General features: G+C 42.0%; 1 protein-coding gene across 1 annotated transcript in view; it reads left to right on the top strand.

Moving 5' to 3' along the window:
* The first annotated feature begins 14,559 nt into the window (after positions 1–14,559).
* The window catches only part of LOC140134997 (tyrosine-protein phosphatase non-receptor type 11-like), a 70,738-nt gene continuing 59,102 nt past the window's right edge, over positions 14,560–26,195 (top strand). Inside the window, exon 1 of the mRNA XM_072155887.1 lies at positions 14,560–14,716. Within this exon, the coding sequence (XP_072011988.1) occupies positions 14,631–14,716 (86 nt within the window). The 5' untranslated portion in view covers positions 14,560–14,630. The remainder of the gene's footprint in view (positions 14,717–26,195) is intronic.

Genomic DNA, 26,195 nt, shown 5'->3' with positions numbered 1-26,195 from the left:
CACTTTCTCAGGTCTGTGATGTCACTTGGATCTGGTTACCCGACCACTCAGCCCCTCTGGTATCACCTGTAATTGGTGCTGGCACCCAATTGCGGCTGTTAGCCTTTAAATGCCACCAGCAAAGGTGTAATGTAATTCTATCATTGGAGAGTACCTATCCTAGGAAAAATGATGACATGTCACAATTTAAACAGTTACCACCCACAAAAAGTCTGGGATCGGGGACCAGGAAGTGTAACTTTCAGCACGGTCCAGAACATCCAAGCCCACGCATCCCTGCTCCTACATTATTTGGCTTAGCCCACTAGCTCACTGCCATATTTGACAGCATAGATGTGGGTTGAGCGGATTTTACTTCTGAAAACACAATGCAAATGGTTATCATTTGGTCAACTGATTTTCCACATGCTAAGTATAGTGTATAGATACTAGACAGGCCCCTGTCTGGGACATTCATTTAGTGGTCAGTCATTTAATTGGATGATCAGCATGTAAGCTACATTTGTCTGGAGAATAGGGATAGTAACTAGAGATGACAAATATAAACAAAAAAAATTAAAGAAAATTGCTGATCCAAAAAAAGCTAAATAAATATATAGCACATTAAGTTAAAGGAAACCTGTCAGCTGTTCTCTCAATTTTCTTTGTTTTGCAAATGAGCCTCTGAGAATGAGGAATGGGCAGCCAGTGATCTCTGGCTCTGTGACACATAGAACCTCACTTCTTTTTTCCTATGAAAGATGAGAGTTTCTTCTTTTATTTCTTCTAAAACTGTGTCTCTAAGTGTCAGGAAAACGAAGATATTAACTGTTAAAATGCCGTCGGGAGTGATTTTTATATATAAACACCTGAAATTCTCAATTTAAACCTGAATATCTCCGGATCCATGGCACCTAGAGACACAATTCTAGATTCATTTGAAAGAAGAGATTCTCCTCCTTCAGTGCCCACTTTACCTATCTATAACGCCGGATCTGCCTCTGGCTTATCTCAGCAAAATAACAGAGCACAGCAAGCGGTCACTCTATGACTGGGAGGTGTGACTGTGCAGGAGTTATAAATAAGCCAGATCCAGCTTCAGGGAAGATGCTGATTGGACTCATCTCATGCAATTTGCATACAACTTTAGGATTTGAATGTTTAAGTTTACAGGCATGAAGAGGGGTAATGTAGAGAAAGGGGCAATGCTTTCTAATGGTAGTTGATGAAAATATATACAGGATCCTTTATAGTTTCGAAAAAAGTGTTACAATAGGTCATGACATAACATATACCCCTCACAGGGGGAACTCATAGAAATTATTTCAGAGTGATACATAGCCAGCTACTGAACTAGTATAGGGTGGTAGGTATCCTGAATATGGAGTTAGTACAATATCACTATAGGTGATCGCTATTGGTGAGAGAGGTAACAGCCATGTGTATCGATGAGCTTTGTGTGATCTACCGATGTCACTAGGGGGACAAAGCCAGAGCCCTCTCAAGGATAGATGAAGCCTGTGCAGAGATCCATGGATTCCAAATGCTCTCAAATATGAGTAGTGTGTCTGTCCTAGTCGCCTCTATCCTCTCAAACAACATCAGTTGGTTTACGCTTTTCTTTACCGTGGTAAATGATAAATCTGGTGTTTTCCATTTTGCGCTATAGAGAATCATTAGTTGCTAATGCTACAAACTGAATCAAGCAATGAGCTTTATTTTTGACCCTCGCTGACCCTAGAAGGAGTACACCTGGGGTTAACCGGACTGCTTCAAAATCATGATTAGTACTTTTTCTAAATTTAGGCACGGTTTTGTTTATACCATCAGTTCCATCACATTTGTTGACAAGATAAGTGCAGTATCAGTAATTCCATGGGGTCTATCGAGCACCATTATTATTTGTGTAATATCTACCATCTGAAGCATCAATACAGGTACATACAGCAATTGTTACCTCTGAGAATAGCCACCAAATAGAAAATGCTACCAGAACCAAGATTACCGCGACTACACAGATGCACGTCCAGAAAATTACTACTTAGATATTTTACCAGAACCAAGATTATCACACTGATATATTACCAGGACAGAGTTTGCTATATACATAGCACCAGAATCAAGCTTATTATGTACACAAGAACAAATATTACTAAATAGATAAGCTCCCAGAATCAAGCATAATTAATACATATGTTACCAGAACCAAGCCAAAATAAAAACCTCACCAGTACCAATCTTACTACACAGAACCAGAAACAAGCAGAGTGAGACAGCCTTATACTGCACCAGATGTATCAATGTTTGATGCTGAATGATAAAGACGATGTAGTATTAGACTGTCTCCATGTACCCCCCCCCTTGTAGAAAAGAAAATAAAGTCACAGAAAGGAGAGATGCTGCAGATTTGTGAGCTCCTGTTTAATATCAACACATACTGTAAATCTGGCCGCCATGTGTGCTTCTTCCAGCTAGCATTTTGTAGATTTAGCAACAAACATTTTTGCACCTTTTTGCACATTTCTGCTGCTTCCATAGAGATAACTATTATGCCCCTACAGTAGCCAATATAGTAATGGTGCCCCCACAATAACCAATATAGTCACCGTGTCCTCACAGTAGCCAATATGGTACCAGTGCTCCCACATAGCCAATATAAAAAGGATGCCCTAAAAGTATCCAATATAACAGCAGTACCCCCACAATAGCCAATAGTGTCACAGTGTCCCAGCAGTATCCAATATAGTACCTGTACTGCCACTATAGCCTACATAGTAATGGTGCCCCTGCAATACCCATTTAAGTCACAGTGCCACCACAGTAGCCAATATAGTAACAATGTCGGCACAGTAGCCATTGTAGAAATGGTGCCCCACAGTAGCCAATATAGTAACAATGCCGGCACAGTAGCCATTATAGAAATGGTGCCCCACAGTAGCCATGATAGTAATAGTGCCCACACAGCAGCCAATAAATTAACAGCACCAAAATAGCCAATACATTAACAGCACCAAAGTAGCCAATATAGTTACAATGCTCCCATAGTAGGAAATATAAAAACAGTGTCCCCACAGTAGACACTATAGTAACGGTTCTCCCAAAGTAGCAAATATAGTTATAAAGCCTCCAAAGTAGCCAATATGGTCACAATGCACGCAAAGTAGCCAATATAGTCACAGAGGTCCACAGTAGTCTATAGTCACAGTGCCCCCCCCCCACAGTAGCCATTAATCACAGTGCCACCTCAATTTCCCACCCAGTAGCCAAGACAAATTGCTTTCACACATTGTAGCCAAGTTACTTCCCCCTCCCAAATCAATGTGAACCCCTTTCTTAGTGTAACTACCCCCCTCCCCAAAAGTAACAGTTCTCAAATATAATAAAATAATAATTTTTTTTAAACTTGTTTTTGCCGTCTTCATTCGGTGCATGAGTTGCAGCGCAGGCTATGAAGCTTCCACCTGTCCTAGGACAGCTCTGACCATAGGCCTCTCAGAACCCAGCACAAGCGAACACGTCATTAGACACTGTGGGGCTCATTTACTAAGGGTCCGCGGACCGCATTTTCGTAAGGTAAGGGGTTTTTGGTGCACACGATCACGCTGACTTTCATGCAACGCAAATCAGGGGCGTAGCCGTTGGAAAACCCAACGGATTCGGACTATGCGTGGGATTTAAAATTCAAATTGTGTCTCAAGACTTGCACTCACATACACCGGAAAGAAGAATGTGAACTCCGGCAGACCTCAGCAGGGAAGCGACAAGTGCAGGATCTCGGGCGCATGAGCTACGTGAATCGCACTGGACTTCATTTTCGTCGGAACCTCCGGATCGGGGATCGCGGCAGGACCAGGTAAGTAAATTTGCCCCTGTCTGTACCATGTCTCCTTTATCTCCCAGGCCACCAGCATTTGACTTGAGAGCTGGATGTAGAGCTGTGGAGCAGAGAGCTAAAAGATCTTGTTCTCTACTGCTGGCATCCGGTCTGGGACCTGGGCTCTTTCCAGTCATATTCAACTTCTGTAGATCATGAAGGAGGATACCGGGACTCTGGGGAATCTGGGTCCCCTTTCTTGGCCGGGCCTCTGACTGAAGCCCCACTATTTCCCCCCTGATGGCGGCCCTGTTCTTCATCTCCTAGCCTGCAAATTAGGTTAATCTTCTGGTTTACTACTAGGCCCGGGGACAATGGTCATGTCCAATGTCACTGACAGCACATGGAATAGGCCAAGATCAGCAAAGACAGAGGAAACATCGGACCAGAATTGAAATGGTGCTTTACATTAAAAGATTGGATTTTAAAACATTCTGAAATTTTCCTCACTTTTCAGTGGTAAATGACCTTCTAATTGCTAAATAATTTTTCCAGGTTGGAACACGAAACCAGTTTGCAATATGCTTCCTCTATTCTGGCCAAAATACTAAAAAAACTAATTTGTGGACATGTTGAATTTATATATATTTATAATCCTTCAATTTAACTATGGGTTTTCTATACCTAGATGTGTAACATACGTGTGGTCCCTGAGGTCTAGGTTTAGGCTTTTACTGTTACTGCATACAGTTATTAATCATTGATAACGTCAGTAATGCAGTTAGTCTGGGAAGTTAATATAGTTAGTTAACATTGCAGCTCAGATTCCAGTGTTTTTTCTGTCCTGAATAAAATACAATAAAGTCATTGTGACCTTTCAGTGCAGTTTATGGCAGCTCCAGACAAGGCGCTAATAGTGTGATACATGGCAGGATGGTGAGGGAGAGTTCTGTTTTCTTCTCATCAAGGTGATCACTTGACAATTCGCTGGTGTCTTTCATGATGAACCTGGATGCTCAGCTTAGTTTACAAGCGTGCCACGTACGGGATAATATATGGAGCGTGACACGTTAGCTCACTTGACCTTTAGAAACTAAAGACTGAATTCAAAGGTTGCAAACAGATTTTTGATTTCTTACAGTAACTGGCTGTATAGATCTGTACACGTCTCTGCACTATGTACATAACTCAAAATGGAAAGAGATGAATCCAAAACTGTCACAAAGCCCTACAAGTATGAACCAACCTGCTCACTAATACCACCGGACCAGACCCAACGCTGTAGCGTAGCGTTGACTATTAAGTGATCAGATACATACATAGGGTAGATTGTGCAAATGTAAGAGGACCTAAGATGACATCACCGATGGTCACATGACATGAAGTGGCCAATCATGTAGAGTTCTCTCTCAATGCTCCACACAGCAGCATGTTTTGTAGCAGTGAGACCTGTCAATAAGGAACAAGGAGGCGGGGCAATGAAGAAACCACTGAATATGCAGGGCCTCATTAAATTTACATCAGGTGCTTTGTATATACGTTTACAAACTGAATTTTAACATTTGGGAATAAGGGAAATACTTTTTGATCACAGTGTTTAATGAAGTATTTATTTATTTTGGCTTGCCTATGTGCTTACTGTCATTGGCCCAAACATATGAAAAGTGTGCGCTTTTATCGAATTGTTGCAGACGTTGTTCAATTATATGGAGCAAAAGGTGCTGCTTTTGGACCGTGTGCACACAGAAGCCCCTTTTATTTGTTGGTGCACTTACAATCTACTGCGTGCAACAGTATAGTGTCGGATATAAATGTTTCTCAAACTACGAATAAGCACCACTACGCCCCTTTAGGTGCACAGTTTTCTAAATGCAAGACAATTGTGCCGAAAACACATAATAAATACACCTGGAAGCACAAAAGACCCTTTTTTCCGGCAAACTTAGACAAAAATGTGGCGCAGACACAATAATATACGTGAGCCATTTTCTTGTTGGAAGGTGAACCATCAGCCCAGGTACTGAGCACTGTGGATCACGATTTTTATTGAGAATATCTTTGTATACTGTTCCATTACATTTTCGCTAAATCCGGACGTGTTTTCTTGCCCTCCACTTGATGCAGCCTCAACCATGCTTTACGTTCATGATGATAATGGGCAGGTAATAAGCAATGTCTGGTTTCCACATGATATGATGCTTAGAATAATGGTTAAAAAGTTCTTGTTTTCAATAAACCAGGGTATCGTGACACATTTTTTTCTTGCGGGAGATTTAGGAGATTATGTTGCTCCTAGCAGCTTAAAGGAAATCTGTCATTTGTATTCATGCATTATGAACCAAACATACCTTGCGAATGTTGTAGCTACACTGATGCAGAAACATATCTTGTTTAATCCCTGAATTGAGTGGTTTTGCTGAAAAAATTATTCTAAAAAATTATGATAATGAGAATCTGACGCTACTGTGGCTGCTCCGGTGCTCTCCTCTTACTCTAATTATGCACTGCTCCAGAGAATGATGTGTTGTCCCCGACAGGCAGAAGTAATCAAACGCTGCACCATCCCCCAGCTGCTGAGTCAGCAAGCTCAGTTTGATTAATCCTGTCTGGACAGTTCAGGAAGCTCCATGTATTGTGTTTATGTACTGCAGCCAGCAGCACCCAGCTTTCCCAAGGTCCTGAATTTTATAATTGTTTTGTGAGCAATACAATTCGAATCAGGGATTAAACAGGATATGTTTCTGCATCAGTGTCGCTACAGCATTCTCAAGGTATGTTTGGTTAACAAATGGTAGGTTTCCTTTAAGGTTAGGTTGGTGGCTAACTATAGGGAGGATTGAAAAAACGGAAGGGAATTGGCAGCTCACCTTTTTCTTTTTGTCAATACTTGCCATTCATCGAGCCCAAATAGACACGCAAGCTACACCATCTGGAGTCCATGTATAGAAATAGGAAAAAAACACAAATAGTAGGTATATCCAGCGCATTCCCATCACATCAGCCGACACGAGCTTGAATTCTTCTTTATTAAGTGAGTAACAAATTGATGGCAGCATACAGGTACAGAAAGCGATCAACGCATTTCGACGCATTTCTTATTCATGATCTATAGGGAGGATTGATTTCTAGAGGTTTATCACATCTACACATAGGATCTTTGGGGAACAGCCAGTATGACCAGCTTTAGGAAGATCTATCAAAGAGCATGGCACACATCGACAGTCTTTTCTTCTTAAATTAGTAAAAAAATAATTACATTGCCTTCACCTTAGTGTATACAACAGCAGAAAGCAGATCAAAATTGTACGACGTTTCGGTCCTCTCGACCTTTGTCACATTAGATCTGTGTTGTGGGCACAGGGGCAAGAAGGAAGTGGTGAGGCACGGCTTTAGGAAGGATCCCAGTTGTTCCAAACTTCTTCCAGTTAATTATGGAGGCCACTATGTTCTTGGGTAATTTCAGTATAGCAGTATATTGGCCCTTCTATTGTGCCTCCATATAATCCTGTCCATGAGCGTTACAGTTCTATCCTCCTCATGGCTGGGTTTTATGGTCAGCTTTGTATAGACAGAAGTGAGTTTTATCAAATCATGTCCAATCAACCACATTCACTCAAGTGTGGAAACATCTCAAAGTCGATCAAGAGCAATGGGAAACCCTTAGAACTAAAGAATCATAGTAAAGGGTCTGAATTTGTAGATCTGAGTGAAATTATAGTTTCCCCTTTTTATAGATTCCTAAGTTACTGCTTATACACCCCCAGGGGTGAAGCTAAACTTTCTGCTGCCTGGAGCGAGCTATAGAATGGTGCCCCACTTCACCCCCTGCAGTAGATATATATTAGTTTTTTGTTTTAGAAGGTGGGTACTTCATGCATTGTCTTACATTGGGTGTAAAGAGGCACTATTTTTAAGTGTCAGGACCGGCTTTGTAGCAGGTGATTACATTTCTGAAACAACCCCGAACTTGCTGTGGTTGGTGCTGCCTGAGGCAAGAGGCTCGACTTGCCTAATGGCTGGTGCTCCCCTGTACATTCCCATTGTGGTATTGACTGCAAAAATATGAGGAAGACTATTTTATTTTTGTTTAAGCACAAGGCCCCAACCAATTAAACAAAGAGTGACCAAAGATTGCCCAAATGCATTTAGGCTGTATAGTATACCTTTCATCTTTTCTTATTATTACTGAATTTTTACTGATTATTATATCCACTATAAGTGGACATTCTCCCTGAGCAGTATAACCATCCGAAAAAGCCAAATCAAACAGAAGACGTCATGTCTTAGCGGCCGCGCTGCACATTTTCTGACCTCAGAACCTAAACATTACGGCCATTCTGCCTGCAGTGCATTTCCTTCATCCTAATGAACTCCCCTGAAACACATTCAGAAATTGTTAAAAGCACGAGGCCGAAGCTCTGATGTTGTGCAAGCAGATTTGTGTCTGTCAGAAAGCCAAAGCGACTCTATGGAGGCCAATGATTTTCTGTCATAAATAGCTGCTCTGCAGGAAATTGACAGAGTTTTCACCCTAATGGGGCAAACATAACAGATCCGTAGATATAATTCTGGATTATTTTTTATTTAAAACTGACCTGTCATCATCCATTATCATCCAGAAAGTCATAGAGGCCGTCAATAAAACGTGCAACCAGGGGCATCTACTGTACATTCTTATGTTTAGTAGGTTCTGTAATAAATATGTCAAGCGGAATGTGACGTCACATCATCCAATAAGTCACCTCAAATCCTGAAAGGATTAGGCAGAAGGAGTAATAAACTGTGTCTGACAGTCTGAGACCTGGTCCTGCTCCCACGATTCATGGGGGAGCAGGAGAAACTGCAGTAGAGTCACTGCAGACTCAGGTCAGGGGTGAATTAAAACGTCAGTATTATAACACTCTCCTTGTGTTCTAATGACTTGATGATGTGAGAAGAGACATTACCTAAATTGATTGCTTAACTGGTGAATGTTGTAGGGAAGTGGTGACGAACCTATGGCACGGGTGCCAGAGGTGGCACTCAGAGCCCTTTCTGTGGGCACCCAGGCCATTGCCCTAGGACCAAATATACCAAATCTTCCTGCAGTCCAAGAGATGATGCCCTCAGCACTATTTTAAAGCCACACATCATTGACTGTTTGGAACTGCGAGAAAAGTGAGAAGGTGTTGACAGAACTGCATAATCTTTGGACGTCATCCTGCTGGACCCACCATTCCTGGTCAGAGAGATGGCGGAGAGAAGCTACAATGATAATCTGAATTTGCCCTCCTTCTTTCAACTGTATTGGTGGCCTCAGGTGGCAGATACAATTGAAAGATGTGGAAGAACAGGTAGCAATAAGTTACTGCTTAAAATGCCACGTTGGCACTTCACAATGAATAAGTGGATTTTGGTTGTAGTTTGGGCACTCGGTCTCTAAAAGGTTTGCCATCACCGTCATAGGGTATTTGGGCTTTGTCTAATGCAAGTTGTCTCATCAACCTCATGTGAAGAGTGGAGGCAGGTAATATCAATTACTGTATACACTTGAGTACAAGCGGAGTCTGTCAGCACAAAAAATGCGCTGATAATTCAAACTAGGCTTATACTCGAGTCAAGAAAAAAAAATAAGTTAAAAGTCACCTTTCCGGGACCAAAGTAGGTCTTCTCTTCTTCAGTCAGCTGACATCATAGTGTGCACTGGCCAGGCCGCGTGCTTGGACCCGGAACTTTCGCTGAGTAAACTGGGGGCAGGCTAGCTATATACTACATGGGGGCTGGCTGGCATTATACTACATGGGGCTGGCATTATACTAACAGGGCTGGCTATACACTAAAGGGGCTGGGTGGCTATATACTAAAGGGGGCTGGCTATATACCACATGGGGCTGGCTATATACTAAAATGGATGGATGGCTATATAGTAAAGGGGGCTGGCTATATTCTAAAGGGGACTGACCGGCTATACACTAAAGGGGATGGGTGGCTATATACAAAAGGGAGCTGGCTGGCTATATACTAAAGGGGGCTGGCAATATACTAAAGGGGACTGGCTGGCTATATGCTACAGGAGCTAGCTTATAATAAAGGGGGCTGGCTGGCTATATATTGCAGAGGGCTGGCTATATACTACAGGGGGTGGCTGGTTATATACAACAGGGGGCTTGCTGTGACTAATGCATTTCCCACCCTCGGCTTATACGCGGGTGAATAGGTTTTTGGTGGTAAAAACAGGTGTCTTGGCTTATACGGTAGGTTCTAGAGGATGGAGAGCTGTCAGAGGACGGTCCTGAACCTGAGTCCATGATCTTGACACTGTCTCAAGGTAAGACAGTGCAAACATAGGGTGAGATTTATTAATCCATGACAGAATTCTATCTGCACTACATTTTTTAAGTTTTAGACAGTTTTACTGGCACTTCTACAACTCGTTCAACAAAAGGGGCCACCTTTGAAAAGGGGGCGTCATCTAACTGCAAAAAAGGCCCAAAAATAGTGCTAACCTGACAAATTTGTTATCCTAGTTTTCTGGTGAACCAACTAATAGGAGATTCAGATTACGACTAGACAGATTTATCAACCAGCATCAGACTCTTAGATGCATCTTGGGCAGCATAGGACTAGTCTCACTCTACACTTTCTAAACTTAGGATACTTTTTATAAATTTGCCCCATAGTCTTAAAATGTGCCATATGTATGTGTCTAAGCATAATGGGGCAGATTTATCAAGTGTCTGAAAGTCAGAATCTTTCCAGTTGCCCATGGCAACCAATCACAGCTCCCCTTTAAAATATTCATGAGCACTGGTAAAATGAAAGCTGAGCTGTGATTGGTTGCCATGGGCAACTGGAAAGATTCTGACTTTCAGACACTTAATAAATCTGCCCCAATGTGTCATACATGTGCCTGCTGGTGCACACATTTTCTTCTTTATATGCCACCCAGCACCATGCCTTTACACCACGCAAGACATTCCTAGGAGAAGGAAGGCATTAGGCATGGCCATCCGCCTCGTGCACCGATCACTGAGCGGTTTTGTTAGCTAAAACCTGATATACTGATATACAATGCTGCTGTTACTATATGTGAGGTGATCACTAGGCAGCTTCCTCTTGAAGTGATCTGAATATAGATGATGAACAGCCTTGGGCTGAATAACAATGGTAAAGAGCACCAAGGGTCAAGTGGGAACTTTCAAGATGAACTACGGAATCGTAGGTAAGACATGGTGAACACGAAGATGAACACATCAAGGACAGGATACAGAAGTAAGAAGCCGTGGAAAAGAAGACATAAATCAGTCAGCGCACAGGAATGCAGGAGACCTGTGTTCATATAGCCAGTTAGCAACCTTCACTGCCGAGGGGCAATAGTGGGACAACAAGTGGGGCAATGAGGCTCATTTACTAAGGGTCCAAATTGCGTACTTTCGTCGGGTTTCCCGACGATTTCTGATTTGCCCTAAATTTCCCTGGGATTTTGGCGCACGCGATTGGATTTTGGTGCATCGGCGCCGGCTTTCACGCGACAGAAATCGGGGGGGCATAGCCGTTGGACAACCCAAGGGATTCGGAAAACCTGCGGAATTTAAAAATTAATTTGTGCCGCAAGATCAGCACTTACATACAACGGGACGAAGAAGGTGAACTTCGGCGGACCCTGGCACAGCAGCGACACCTGCTGGATATTGGGCGCACGGACCTTAGTGAATCCTGGCAGACTCAAATCCTCGTCGGACAACGCCCTGCTGGATCGCGACTGGACCGGGTAAGTAAATGTGCCCCAATAAGTTTACTGTCCCTTTTAATTTCAGTGCTTGGTTAGGTTGGTAGCAGTTCAGAATGAGGAGGGAGAAAGATAAATATACCCATAGAGAAGAGCAGTGTGCCAAGGAGAGAGAGTAACCAAGGTGTTGAAGGTCACCAATAACGGGTGTTCGAACTTAAAAATCGCTCCTCCTCTCCTCCAGTTGAGGACTCGTGCCCTCTTGAAAGCAAGATGGAATTCAGCAAATATTTCAGAATGAAAAGCAGATTAGGAAGGAGGATATATGATAAGAGGCTGCTACACATACACAATAAGGCCCCATGCACACAACTGTATTGGGGGCCTTGACCTGGCCGTACAAATTGCGGTAAGATCACAGCCCCCATAGAGAAATACAAGAATGCCCGATCTATCAAAATATAATAACGGTTTTTCACTGTGTTTAACCCCGTAACGGAAAATAGTGCCCAAAGTCGAAAATGGCACTTTTTATGCCATTTTGAAAAATATAAAAATATTCAATAAAAAGTGATCAAAAGGTCGTACAGTCCTAAAAATGGTAGCATTGAAAATTTCACAGCTCCGTACTCAAAGGAATAAAAAAGTTATTAGCGCCAGAAGATGGCACAATAAAAATAAAAAAATTTGTACACGTGTTTTTAATTTTTGTAAATGTATGAAAACATTATAAAACCTATACAAATTTGGTAACCCCGTAATAGTGCCAACCCACAGAATAAAGTAGACATGTGATTTGTGGCGCACCATGAAAGCCATAAATTCCAAGCCCACAAGAAATTGGCCACCAATTTCACTGCATTTGGAATTTTTTTCCTGCTTCCCAGTACACGGCATGGTATAATAGATACCATTACTATGAAGTGCAATTTGTTACACAGAAAACAAGCCGTCACTGAGCTCTTTATGTGTAAAAAAAAAAAAGTTATAGATTTTTGATTGTGGAGAGTGAAAAATGAAAACGAGGTCCTTAAAGGGTTAAGTTTTGCATCATATTTGATGAGGACACCCCTCAACATTTGGTTATTTGTACAGGCTGTCGACATAACAGCAATGATGGAGGGAGAATCTGTAGCGGACATTTCATTAATAGGGGGCATCTGGGGGGGGACATTTCGGTAAAGGGGGACCCTGCCGGTGGACATTTCGGTAAAGGGGGACCCTGCCGGTGGACATTTCGGTAAAGGGGGACCCTGCCGGTGGACATTTCGGTAAAGGGGGACCCTGCCGGTGGACATTTCGGTAAAGGGGGACCCTGCCGGTGGACATTTCGGTAAAGGGGGACTCAACTGTGAACATTTCGGTAAAGGAGAGCATCTGCTGTGGACATTTGAGGAAAGGGGGACCCTGCCGGTGGACATTTGGGTAAAGGGGGACCCTGCCGGTGGACATTTCGGTAAAGGGGGACTCTACTGTGAACATTTCGGTAAAGGAGAGCATCTGCTGTGGACATTTCAGTAAAGGGGGGCTCTGCTGTGGACATTTCAGTAAAGGGGATTTCTGCTGTGGACATTTCAGTAAAGGAGAGCATCTGTTGTGGACATTTCAGTAAAGGGGGGCTCTGCTGTGGACATTTCAGTAAAGGGGGGCTCTGCTGTGGACATTTCAGTAAAGTCGGGCTCTGCTGTGGACATTTCAGTAAAGTCGGGCTCTGCTGTGGACATTTCAGTAAAGGGGGGCTCTGCTGTGGACATTTCAGTAAAGGGGGGCTCTGCTGTGGACATTTCAGTAAAGGCGGCTCTCCTATGGACATTTCAGTAAAGGGGGGCTCTGCTGTGGACATTTCAGTAATGAGTAGCGGCTGCATTTCCTACCTTAGGGGTTGTCCTGCAGTCAATAACTTTTCCCTTTTTTTTTTTGGTGGGGGGGGATTATACATTTAGAAGCCTCGGGTTATGTATGATTATTTAGAGTATGAGGGGGAGTTCAGCTGCAGAGGCTGGGCCGCCAGGGGTAGCATCCACATCTCTGACACTGTCTGGAAGATCTGGTCGGGGTGGCAGTCGGGGTGGAGAGTTTCATACAGTCCGGGAAAATTAGTGTTTTCTAATTAGATGGGTGATATTGTAGTTCATCATTAAATTACTTTTATAAACAGTACAAGGTTGAGGATATAGAGTAGTACTTAAGTCCTAACATCCGAACACATGTTGGTTGGGATGCTGGTGGGGCGCCCGAGTCGTGTGAACCGCCACTGGCTGTCAAAACGTAACGTAAACGCCCAGCGCTGCTCTTGGCTTCTGTATCAGTAAATTGTCTCCATTGTTGTACATTGAGCAGTGAGATCATCTGGTGACTGCGGCCTCAGTGCATTCACTAATCGTTTCCAAACTGCACTGCAACAGCTGAAGAGAAATTTGCCTAATTACATTGATGTTAACACATGCGTTTACAAAATGCATCAGTTAACGTTTGTGTTTTTGTAAACATCAATTTAATTAGGCAAACCTCTCTTCAGCTGTTGCAGTGCAGTTTGAAGCACAAATGCTAATGCCGGGTGTGAATGCACCCTTAAAATTTCAAATAAATGGATAAAAATTGGCAATGCAGTTTTTATGTAAAGTTTAGTTAAGACCACAATTTAGGAGCCTAAAGAGAAAATCGTTCGACAAAAATTGTACACAGATGATTGAAGGGAGATCTCACTTCATGCGGTTCCCAGGCTGCTCCGCACAGGGGATGCGTTACCTGCTGCTCAGCCCAGGAAATGTGACTAAAAAACGTGCGGTTACCAAATAATCTCATTCCCACGGAGATTGTGAAACTCGCCAATATCGTCACGACGACGTCTCATCAGGTGGAGAAGCCGGAGTCACCGCACCGCCCTGCAAGGGGAAAGCCACACCCACGTCCATGACGTCAGTCAGGAAGCCATTCAGCAGACAGGAAAAGGAAAGGACCGCCCACTTCGTGAAGCATTATTCGGAGCAGTCTGTGGGCGTGTCCTGAGGTAGATATTCTCTGGATGGGCGGGGCTGAGCGGCGTTCTGTGGTCATGGTGGGTGTGTCGGTGGGAGGGGCTATGGCCGCACGGAGTTACAGGAGCAGGCTGGGGGTGACCGGATCTGTATGAGATTCCCGAGTCTGGAGGACGGAGGGGCAGTAGCAGCGAGAGCCTCATACACCGGACAGCAGGGTGACATGACGTCCCGCAGGTGAGTGCTGTGCCCGGGGCTCATCCATTACTGCAGAGCCTGCACCCAGAGCTGCCCGTCATCCCCCAATATTGTGTCCGCCCATACCTGCAGCCCTCTTATAGTGTGAATACTGACCTAAGGCGATTCTAAATCCAGTGACGGATCTGGTTATGGCTTCGTTCACACACATCAGGTTTCTTTCTATGACTTTGTTGTTGAAATCAGTCAGACCTTGCCATTCTTATTAGATAAATATTGCTGGATGCTCTTTCTCCCCTTCTTCTTGCTATGTCACCCTTTTTCCATCTTTGTCCCTCTCTTAGTGACCCTTCCAGTATGACATCATAGTTTTATTTCCCCATTCTTTATGACATCATTCCCACCTGCTTTGTGTCACCAGATTCGCCGTTTTGTCGTGTCCATGGTGCCCCTTGTTGTCTTTTTCATCTTTCTATCCAACTTTTTTTTTTCCTTTGGCCTCTTTTATATTTCTTTGTATCCTTTTTATTATTACCTCTAATTAGTGTCTCTTCAGTAGTGATTTGTAAAGCGCTATGGAGTATGATGGTGCTATATAAATAAAGATTATCATTATTATTATTAGAGATGAGTGGAGACAAGTTTTTGGCCCAAACTCCAATGGAAACGTCGAGTCTGTTCATCTCTACTCTTCAGTAACAAATCCTTCCCCCAGAATTTGATACTTTGCTTTTCACCTTTGATAAACTTTAGAAAACTTTCTATAGTTCACACCTCTGTTCAACAGGTTTTGTTCCATTTTTCGGTATTAATGGCTGGAAAAATGGTTCTCACTTTTTTTTGGTTATATACAGATGCGTAATATAAGATACATTATTCTATGAGGAATGGAAAAACTTCAGGTTTGAGTTTCTATTAGGGTCTCCTAAAACAGAAAGCCTGAATGCAGGTGTGAACTGGGCCTAATGCTGTGTTTCAGTGATCCATGGGGGTCTCGGCACCCCTCTGGTTTAACCTCTGAGATGATCTTTAGAATTTAATTGATATTTTTGTGGTCAGGGGTCTCTATTGCAGTTCTTAGAATTGACATTCCTAAAGGTGATGCCACGCCTGGCGTTTTGAACCCGTTTTTTGTAAGTTTTTAAGCAGTTCGTTTAAAAACGCATGCATTTTTGACAGGTTTTACCAATTGTCTTAATTAAAACTGGTCAAAAACGCACATGTTTTTGGATGAACTGCTTAAAAACTGACAAAAGCAGGTTCAAAACCCCATGTGTGGCATCACCCCTAGGACGCGGCGAAAGACTCCTCGTGCGATCACATGTTTAGGTAACATTGCGTTTTCATCATGTTACTAAAAGCAATGTTCCAGGTGATCGCAAGAGGAGCCTTTGCATTGCATTTCAAAACGCTATGCAAACCCCACATGTGAACAGCGCCATAAGGTAGCTGCACACTTTCAGTATTCAATCAGAATTTTGCATCATTAAAAAAACAAAAAAAATGAAATCATACATTTTCTTTGTGTAGGTTCCATCTCTGGTTTTGGCTCCTGACCTCGTGCATCTACCCTCTACATGTGGCGTTTAACGCATACGTTTTTAAAACGCACTGCAGCAGCTGAAGAGAGATTTGCCTTATCAAATTGATGTTAACATTTGCGTTTACAAAATGCTTCCTTTTAGTTTTTGAGATGCAGTTTTGGATGTCCAAACCAGGACAAACTTCATCTGAAAAAGTGAACGTGTGAACGCACTCTTAACGCGATGTTAACTGATGCGTTTTGAAAACGCTAATTTTAACCTCAATTTAATTAGGCAAACCTAATGCGTTAAACATCTCGTGTGAATGCGCGTTCAAGGGTTGATCTGGAGGTTGGAAAAACTTTCTTCCAAAAACTGCACCACAGCTGACCATGGGCTGTGCCGGTATTGTAGCGCTGCAGTATAAAGATGAATGGAGCTCAGTTGCAGCACCACAGACTACCCATGATCATGGAGAAGGAAGGAAGCAGCCATGTTTTTCAACCTCTGGACAACCCCTTTAAGCCTAAGTGAGCATTCCCAAGATAATGGAACCAAATGGATCTTTTCTTGTCAATTCTCTGTGCATGTACAAGGTCTTACGAGCCAGTGATGATAGACAATTCTGTATTGTCCATTGGCACTTGTTAAAAGCTGATCCTTGACCTATGCAACAGGACCTTTTATTTATTGTGTATCTTTTTGGGGCGTTTTGATCGCCGCTGCTGTAGTAGAAGACCTCGCTCCAGGCAAAATTGTTATAAAAACTTTCCAAAAGGAATGTGCTTCCACGTGGTAGGAATACATGGAGGAGCAGGAGAACTGTGCAGTTACACGCCCCCCTCATCACGCCGGATACATCAAGAGACTTGGGCCTATTGATGTATCTGGTTGGTGGCACGGCCGGCGAGCAAAACTACGCCGGGTCGTACCTGCATGCCTTTTTTTGTACTTGTGGTAAAAGATTATAAATCTGCTGATGATCGCCCACATTACACCCTCTTTTTTGAAAGTAGTCTTCTGGGTGAAAAAATGTCACAATTTGCACCAAGTCTTTTGCGTAATTTTGCCACTTTTCCAACTTTTTTCCTGTTTTTTTTTTTTTTTTTTTTTTTTTTGCATTGGGGGTGATAAATATCCCTTAAAACTTAATCCTTCTCTGTGTTTCCAAAATAAATATCATGCTACCTTACTCTAGGTTTGATGCAGGATCTATGCTATTCTTGATTACTACCAGATTAGGATTTTCTCTTGTACTTTCAGCATATGGCGGTATTATTTATTTTTTTAGTATATAACATACTTTGAGAAAGCCTAGAGTGTGTTGCAATGGCTTTTTTTTATATTCTATTGTGCGTAAGTGTGGTCTGTAAAGTTGGTTAGATCTGCAGACATGCATGTAAAATCCCCGTCTGTCCGTGGCTGAATATTCTTTAGATAGTTGGAAGTGTGTTAGCTCACGCCAGGGTAAATATTTGGCAGCTGCGCTGCGACTTGGAAATTTAATTGCAGAGCTAAGCTGGTCTTGGCTGCAGGAGGGATACAAGGAAATGCCCTGTGTCTGTTTGGGGTGTTTAGTTCTCTCGAACCAGTTGTTCTTAAAGGGCTTTTTAATCTGCGCGGGTTTATTATACCGTATATGGTGTTTTCAGATGTATCCGTTCTAGTCGGTCACCTTGACGGAGCGTGTGTTTTATTGCCTTTGATGTGAGAAATCCATTGTACTATGCAGATATTTATGTTGGCATCAGTCAGGGGTACGGTTAGCTGATGACTGGTCATGGACACACATTTTAAGAAAACCCTTTAGACTATTTAAGTTATTTGGTGTTTTTTTTTTTTTTTTTTTTTTTATGTAGTAAGACCTCCTGGCTCGGTGGTTCTTAATCTCCAACAGTGGGCAAGTAGAGATGAACAGGTACAAGTTTGACCCAGACATATTACTGGATTGGCTTATTGGCGATTTGGCAAATTAAAGCGCCTAGCAATTAGCCATGGCAATGATTGGCCAGGGGGGCACCCCTACCTATGGCTAGTTGCAAGGGGCATCAATTTGCTGGCAATACGTTGGGGTCAGGCGGCCAAACCAGACCATTAGGTCCGCTCATCTCTATTGACAAGTTTTGAAAAGTTGGATTGTCCCTACTTTCTAGGGCCTCGTGCACACAAATGTAGTCTTGGGCCGTATGTTAGTTGTATCAACAGGTACCACGCGTCCCTGTGTATTTCTATGGGCTCAGATACACAGCTGTAGTTTTCACGGCCACACATGCTTTACACAAAACGTAAAGAGGGCACTTATGAAATATTCATTTTTTACGGGTTAATTTTTACTTCTATTTTATGGAAAGCCTTACTTGCGGCACAAAATATTGTGCTGTCAGCAGTTTTGGACGTTTCCAGGACTCCTACATTGCTGTAATGATACATGACTGACAGGAAGTCTGATGTGTTTGGTAAAATGTCTTCCTTCCTGTGGTCTCCCTTATCTTTACTTTTCAGGTTGTAGAACCCTTTCCAGTCTATATTAGCATATCCTATAGTACTTCATTGTAAGATGTTCACCTAATGGCTGATAATTGGTGGAACAAACACTTTTTAAAATTGTTTGCCCCCGATTATTGCCCCTTGTGCACCTGGTGGAGATCACCTGATAATTGAGCGACTGCTTGTCGTTCGGATTAAAAGCTCATTGCCCGGCAACACGTCTACCTGGATGAGTAAGGGTGATGGCACACGTGGTGTTTTAAACACGTTTTTGGCCCGTTTTTAAGCAGTCTGTCAAACGCATACGTTTTTGAAACCCCGTCCGTTTTTGACAGATTTGACCAATTATCTTAATTTAAACTGGTCTTGGGTCGTATGTTATCTCATGCGCATGGATTTGTTATCTCAAAAACGCCTGCGTTTTTTTAACAGACTCCTTAAAAACTGGCTAAAATGCGCTCAAAACGCCAAGTGTGCAATCGCACATTGTCTAATGAGACAACTATAATTCCATTTTAATTTTACAATAATGGAGCTGATTGACGTGATATCCGTGTTACGGGGTCGTGGTTGAGTGGGGTGCTTGAAAATTAAACCGGACAAGTGGTTTTACTGAACCTCAAAGCCACATCCATGCAAGAAAATTGCTGGCGTCCCTCCTAGATGTAGTAGTGGTGCTCGAGTAGGATAGCATTCCTTTTAATAAATCCAGAAAGAACTTGGCACTCCACATATGGATTATGCTATTTATTATTATTATTTTCAGTCTAGCAATCCATGGTTTCGGTGTCACTTGCCATCGTCTGAAGTGTCAGGGGATATTATAAATGGGAGCACTCACTGGATGAGGGAAGCTAAGATAAAGGCTGGCGTAGCCAAATGTGAGAGTTACCACATGCTGAAGAACCTTGGTGGTATAGTGGGTCAGACACTATATGTAGGTGTGTACCACCCCCCCCCCCCCGTTCTGTGGCTCGTTCAGTCGGCTCTTGTGTAGCCGTGGACACCGCGTGATACATGTGAGCCTACAGAAGTTCATTTGCGTGTACGCCATCTATTGAATCAATTGATAGCGCGCTAACACAAACATTCATGAGCACTTTGACTTGGATAGGGAAATTCCCAGAGCAAGCCCTATGTGGAAAGTTAATTTGGTAGATCCGATTGAGAGGACTTGCAGACGGCCCCCAGTTACAGACAGACCTCTCTGCCCACTGTGACCTCTGGTGAAGTCTCTGGATGCTTTACATTAGTCCCAGGCTGCAATGATCAGCTGTAAGGTGTCTGTAATAAAGCTTTATTGATCCTAGTTCCCATGACATATCAAAATATTAAAATTGGTATATTTTATAATTGTAGCTCCAGAAAAAAAAAAAAAAAAATTCCAAATTCCGACAAGCCTACAACGCGTTTCTCCTTTTTCATTATTCTATAGATGGAGATTCTTTCACCCACTACATATTAATGGTGGCAAAAGTGGACAATCCCTTTATACACATTTTCTTCTTTTTTTTTTTTTTTTTTTTTTAATCATTATACAAATTGAAGGTAGTGGTCTCTCCCGTCCCTTGGGCACCATTATTGTAGCATATGGCTGTGCTGGAGTGGAGGGAAAAGAGTGGAGCAGTTCATCTACTGCCGGTCTATCCCACATAAATCACTGGACTGTCACTTTCCCCTCCTGTACACAATCCCTCTAGCTGTAGATGAAAGCGGAGGATAAGGCATGTGTTTGCTTAGAGAGATATCTTGGTCCCATAAACACTTTCAACATGAAACTACGGTACAGTATATGTTAATTCATATCAATATAATATCTGACTCCTGCAGAACCTCTTGGAGAAGATGTAGGGGGCCTGCAATCAATTTCCAGTTATTCGGATGAACGTTTTTGGGTATTCCCTACTGACCTGTATTATGGGTATTCATTTGTTGTATAACTTTTAATGCCCTTTATATATACTTGATGAAAATAATTATATTTAACAATTAATAATTCTATTTGGTGAGACAATAAGCTTGTGTCTGTGATCCGTCATCTTCTTCACGTGGTAGGATGACCTGGTTGCTGTTGAAATTACTGGATTTTTCGTAAGTTTTTTGAATAGCTGTGACTAGTATGATACAGTGGGGTGATTCTATGTTGTTTCACTGGTATGTGCCACGCACCTTGCCCAGTGTGCCACGGGGTCCAGCGTTTGTTAGTTCTACGTTCCATTGTGTCCTCCATCATTAACTCAAGTATCTTCAGTGTCTGCCAACACCTGTAGTCCATCCATTGCTGGCTGACTACTTCACATGCCGCTCTGTGGTAAAGCTGTGTACAGGCAGTCCCCGGGTTACGTACAAGATAGGGACTGGAGGGTTGTACTTAAGTTGAATTTGTATGTAAGTCGGAACACCAGCGAACGCTTCCTTAATTACCTGTACCCCGCGATACTGCCGGCAATTACTTACTGTATACATCGGCAGCGGATCCCCGTCACCTCCATTGTGCTCCCCGTCACCTCCATGGTGGCGCCAGTCTTTAGCCCCGCCCAAGGAACCCCGTCATCACCCGCCCTCCCAATGAGGACGCGCAGCATGTCAAGCAGCGCTACGAAACCAGGAAGAGGACTGCGCATGCGCGGCGTTCCGAGTGCCCGTAAGTCGGGGACTGCCTGTACTTACATTACCTTCTACTGGTAATCTTGGGTGTTCAGTAGCTGTATCATGTCTGAAATCTATAATAATCTTATAGCGCCATATTCTGTAGGAGACCTATACAAATAAAATGCTACATTAGGTCCCTTTCACACTTGCCGCATGGGGACGTGTTTTACCATTGATTGGGAGCTTGGACCTACCCTCCTCTTATTCTAGTGAGTGGGTCCATAGTTTCTCTAGTTTTGGGGCCATCATTGAGACCTACATTAAAAAATTAACCCATATCTCTGTTCTGTAGCTCACAGAAGCACAAACCTGATCTGAAAGGGAAGAGTCTTATCTTTTATATGACACCAATAGCCTGTTTTCTAGGTGCTATAGGACAAAAGATGGGGGAGGAGAATTTTTCTAGACAAAAGGGGGAGCTGGAATTTTTAGAAATGACATTTCATCACCTATCTGAGGGGGCAAGTAGTTTAGTGAGTTATAATTTTTGTGTGTAAGCGTGAATAACCTTTCAAAAAAAATGTGGCAGGACTCTGTAGTCTTTTGTAACTTGCAGTTTTCATCTTCAGGTCCTATGCCTACGATGTGTGTTCGTTGCCTGCTGTAAACAATGGGATGCCATTGCTTGTTTGCAACCTGTCTGTAATGAGCTGGTGAGGTCCTTGATGCGACGCAAAAAGACCGGCAGGAGTAGGACCTTCTCTATCTTCTCTAGCATGTCGGCTCATGCACGGGGATTGGACTACACTGCAGTGTGTATGAGCCCATAGAAAGTGATGGGTCTGTATTCTAGCTCCTGAAACAACTAGTACCACATGGCCAGAAAACAGTCTATAGTATCTGTAGTTTGTAGCCTAAGCTGCTGGGTGGAGATCTAGATGTCATAACCGAATTCTCCCACTTCGCTATTCATAACGCAAGATTTATGAGGAAAAATCACATGAAATGGGAAGGAGGGAGAAGGATAAGAGCCAAAGTAAGTGGAGAAAGAAGCAATTTGCTGTGATACCATATTTTCTAAAGTTCCCTGTACACCCTTATTCAAAGTTTATTTTAAAGTTATTGACCATTTAAGTGTACTGGGGGTGGGGGGACACTGGGGGAAAAAAAGCCCTTTTTTATTTGGTTTAGTATGAATTGAATGTTGAGCAAATACAGTACACATACCCGACAGTGCATGGATAAAAATAGACCCGAGCTTGGCACAGCTGGCACTTGAAGACACAGCATTATGAAACCAGGCTAGAGCTCTGTGGAAGTCCTAGATAAGCATCTGCCATAAGTGTACGGCTGTCAGACTCTTCTCTTTTATATAGTTCCATACAAAGTGGATGTTCTCCGGGCAGTGCCATGAGTATGGAGCTTACATATTATAAACCTGTTAGATACCCATGTAGGGAAATGGAATTATAAACATATTTTCTTGCTTGTGGATGTTTTGAGGGGGGGGGGGGGGACTTTGAGCTTTTAGGTGGTGGTATTTTTTTCACCCACTTTTATTTTTCATTTTTTTAAAGCCCCCCCCCTCCCTTCAGAATGTTGGAAAACCCTTTTTATTCCTAGATGTCTTAAAGGGTTTTTTATCATCCAAACTTTTTCATGATGTATCCACAGTGTATGTAAATGGAAAGAGTGCCGCGAATTTGTAGCCACTCTCCATTAAGCTCTTTGGGAGAGGCTCTTGTTCAGAACTCCCATAGAGCAGAATGGATAGTCATAAATAATTAAAGCGCTAGTCCCATATGGACATTGACATTTAATTTAATTAATTTGCCATATAAATGCATTTCTTCAATTGGATGTTTATTAAATAAAAATGTACCTGTGTGAAGACAAGTTCCCATAAATGTAGTCATATGGTTCCTTAGAAACTGAAAGGAGTGCTGTCCTTGGATACAACCACTTCTGCGAAAGTAATTATTTTTGCATGTGCACTTGTGATGTGTTTTTGCTACCAGGCACCTAGAATATCGGGCGACTGGTACCCCACCCCCATTTAAATCTCAGTTGAGACCCAAATAGTGACACATTGGCAGCAGATACAAAAAGTACAGGTAACAAGAAAATAACAAATTAACCATACTACATCACCACTGTGCTAAGACCATCTTTATACTGGTACTTTTTTTTTTTTAATAACCTCCAGATATATATATTTATATATTTGGAAGATTTAAATATGAATTCCCAGATGAGTATCCCTTTAAGGTCTTACAGTGTAAGTTCTGAAGCCCGATAGAGGAGACCAGAGAAGATGCAGTACCAGACACAGCCATGGACTTCAGTGATGTTCGAGAGCAGACATTTTTTTTTTTTCCCTAATTCTTGACAACCCCTTTAAACCAAGCACATAATAGTATTTCCAGGTGTGATCTGGTGCTACATATAAAATGTAAAGGACTATTTATATCTGAGACCATTTCACTGTTTTCCCAGCCTTTAACCTCTTAACGCTCAGCGTCCGATATATCGGACGCTGAGCTCAGTGACTTAGCGCTCAGCGTCCGATATATCGGACGCTGAGCTTATGCCGGTTTGGCTCAAGATCTGAGCCGAACCGGCATCGGGAAAGACGGGGTGCCGGCTGTAACTAATAGCCGGCACCCCAGTGTAACACCCGCGATCGGAGTTGTCTCCGATCGCGGGTGCTTAACCCGTTAAATGCCGCGGTCAGCGCGACCGCGGCATCTAACATGTATCTGGGCCCCAGAGTTACCTGCAAGAATTGCCAGTAAGATGGCGTCTGTGACGTCATCTTACTGGCACAGTGCCAGCCTATGCAAGTGTATAGGCTGACACTGATAATACTCTGCAATACATCAGTATTGCAGAATATTATCATGAAGAAGCAATCAGAAGATTGCTTCTTCATGTCCCATGGTATAAAAGTGAAAAAGTAAAAAAAAAAATAAAATAAAGTAATAAATCACTAAAAATGCCCAAAACATATAAAGAGACATATAACTAAAAAAAAAGTCTAAATCATAACACAAACCCCACATATATAGTATCACCGCGTCCGTAACAACCCGTAGAATAAAAGTAAATCATTATTGAACCCCCACGATAAACGCCGTAAAAAAAAACTGCTATAAACCTTCCAAAAATTATGATTTTTAGCTATTCAATCCCACAAAAAATGCTATAAAATTCGATCAAAAAACCATATGTACTCCGACATGATACTGGTGCAAAGTACAACATGTCCCGCAAAAAACAAGCCATCAACCAGCTCCGTAGCCAAAAAAGTAACAATGTTATGCCACTTGGAAGATGGCAATACATAAATGATAGATTTTTCCCCACATTAGGGTTTTGTTTGACAAATTTAGTAAAACGTAAGAAAATATATTCATGTCTGGTATCCCCGTAATCGTATCAACCCATAGAATAAAGATAACATGATTATTAGTCTATACGGTGAACACCAAAAAAAAAAGAGTAAAAAATTCAGTACAGAATTGATGCTTTTCTACTCCTGCCCTCAAAAAAAGTTCCTAAATTTTCAACAATAGGTGATACCAACCCCAAAATGGTAACAATGGAAAAAGCATCTCATCCCGCAAAAAAAATGCCATCACATGGCCCTAATAGCGCAAAAGCGAAAATTTTATAGCCTTCAAAAGGGGCCAATGAGGAAACTAAAATCCTGGCAGCTGCAGGGCGCTCCTTCCCTTCTGCGTCTCGCTGTGCGCCCATAAAACAAGTAACGGCCACATGTGGGGGGTCTCTGTACTCGGGAGAAATTGCAGAACAAATTGTATGGTGGGTTTTCTCTTTTTTATATTTTGGAAATGTGTAAATTTTAGTGCTAAATGAACGTATAAGGGAACAATTTGACCATTTTAAATTTCACCTCCATTTTGATTCAATTACTATGAAGATCTCAAGGGGTTAACAATCTTCGTAAAAGCGGTTTCTGATAGCTTGAGGGGTGCAGATTTGAAAATGGGTAGATTATATAGGGGGTTTTGATGCTAAATATGTAAAATTTCATTCCAAACTGTATTTATCCCCAAAATAGTCAATTCTGAAAATCCGGAAAAGCGTTATTCTTTTTGTAAGCCGCGTGACATCAAAATAAATTATCCAGACATATCAAAAATTATGAAAATGTAAAGTAGACAAATGGGAAATGTTATTCTGCAAGTTATTTAGGTGGTAAATCTATCTGCCTGGAAACGCAATGATTTTGAATTTCGAAAATGGCAAATTTTTCAAAAAATTTATCATATTTTCTTTTTTTTTGTAAATAAACGCAAAACGTATCAGCCAAAATATACCACTAAAATGAAGTACAACATGTGGGGAAAAAACAATCTCAGAATCGTTTTGATAAGTAACAGTGTTCAAAAGTTATAACCATATAAAGCGACGCAGGTCAGAATCCAAAAAATCGGGCTGAGCCTTAACCTGCAAAATGGCTGCGTCCTTAAGGGGTTAAAACTTGACACAATATTTTGATAGTGTTTTTTTTTTTTTTTTTTTTTTTTTTTTTTTTCTTGTGGTTTTGCTACATGGGAAAAGGTGGAAGTTGATCTATAGTGTTGTCTTGTCACATTAGTCTTTCCATTTTTCATGTTACTATTGAGTGATACAAAATTCCTACCAACTATTTGAAGTACTTTTTTGTTTTGGTTTTTAATCTTGAAACCTTTTTTGAAATGCATAATTATTATAGGAATTTTGCTACATGTGAGTGAGCTGATTATATATATATATATAAAAAAAAAAAAAAAAAAAGCATGTTATGCTAAATCTTTTTCCAAAAAACTTTATGGAATTGGAGCTCACATATTGGGCAGGAAAACCACTATTTTCATAAATACAGGTAGTGGTGGGTTCCTATAGAGCTC

The sequence above is a fragment of the Engystomops pustulosus genome, chromosome 6 (assembly GCF_040894005.1).
Source record: "Engystomops pustulosus chromosome 6, aEngPut4.maternal, whole genome shotgun sequence".
Lineage (NCBI taxonomy): Eukaryota > Metazoa > Chordata > Amphibia > Anura > Leptodactylidae > Engystomops > Engystomops pustulosus.
This window is presented reverse-complemented; position numbering and strand designations above follow the sequence as displayed.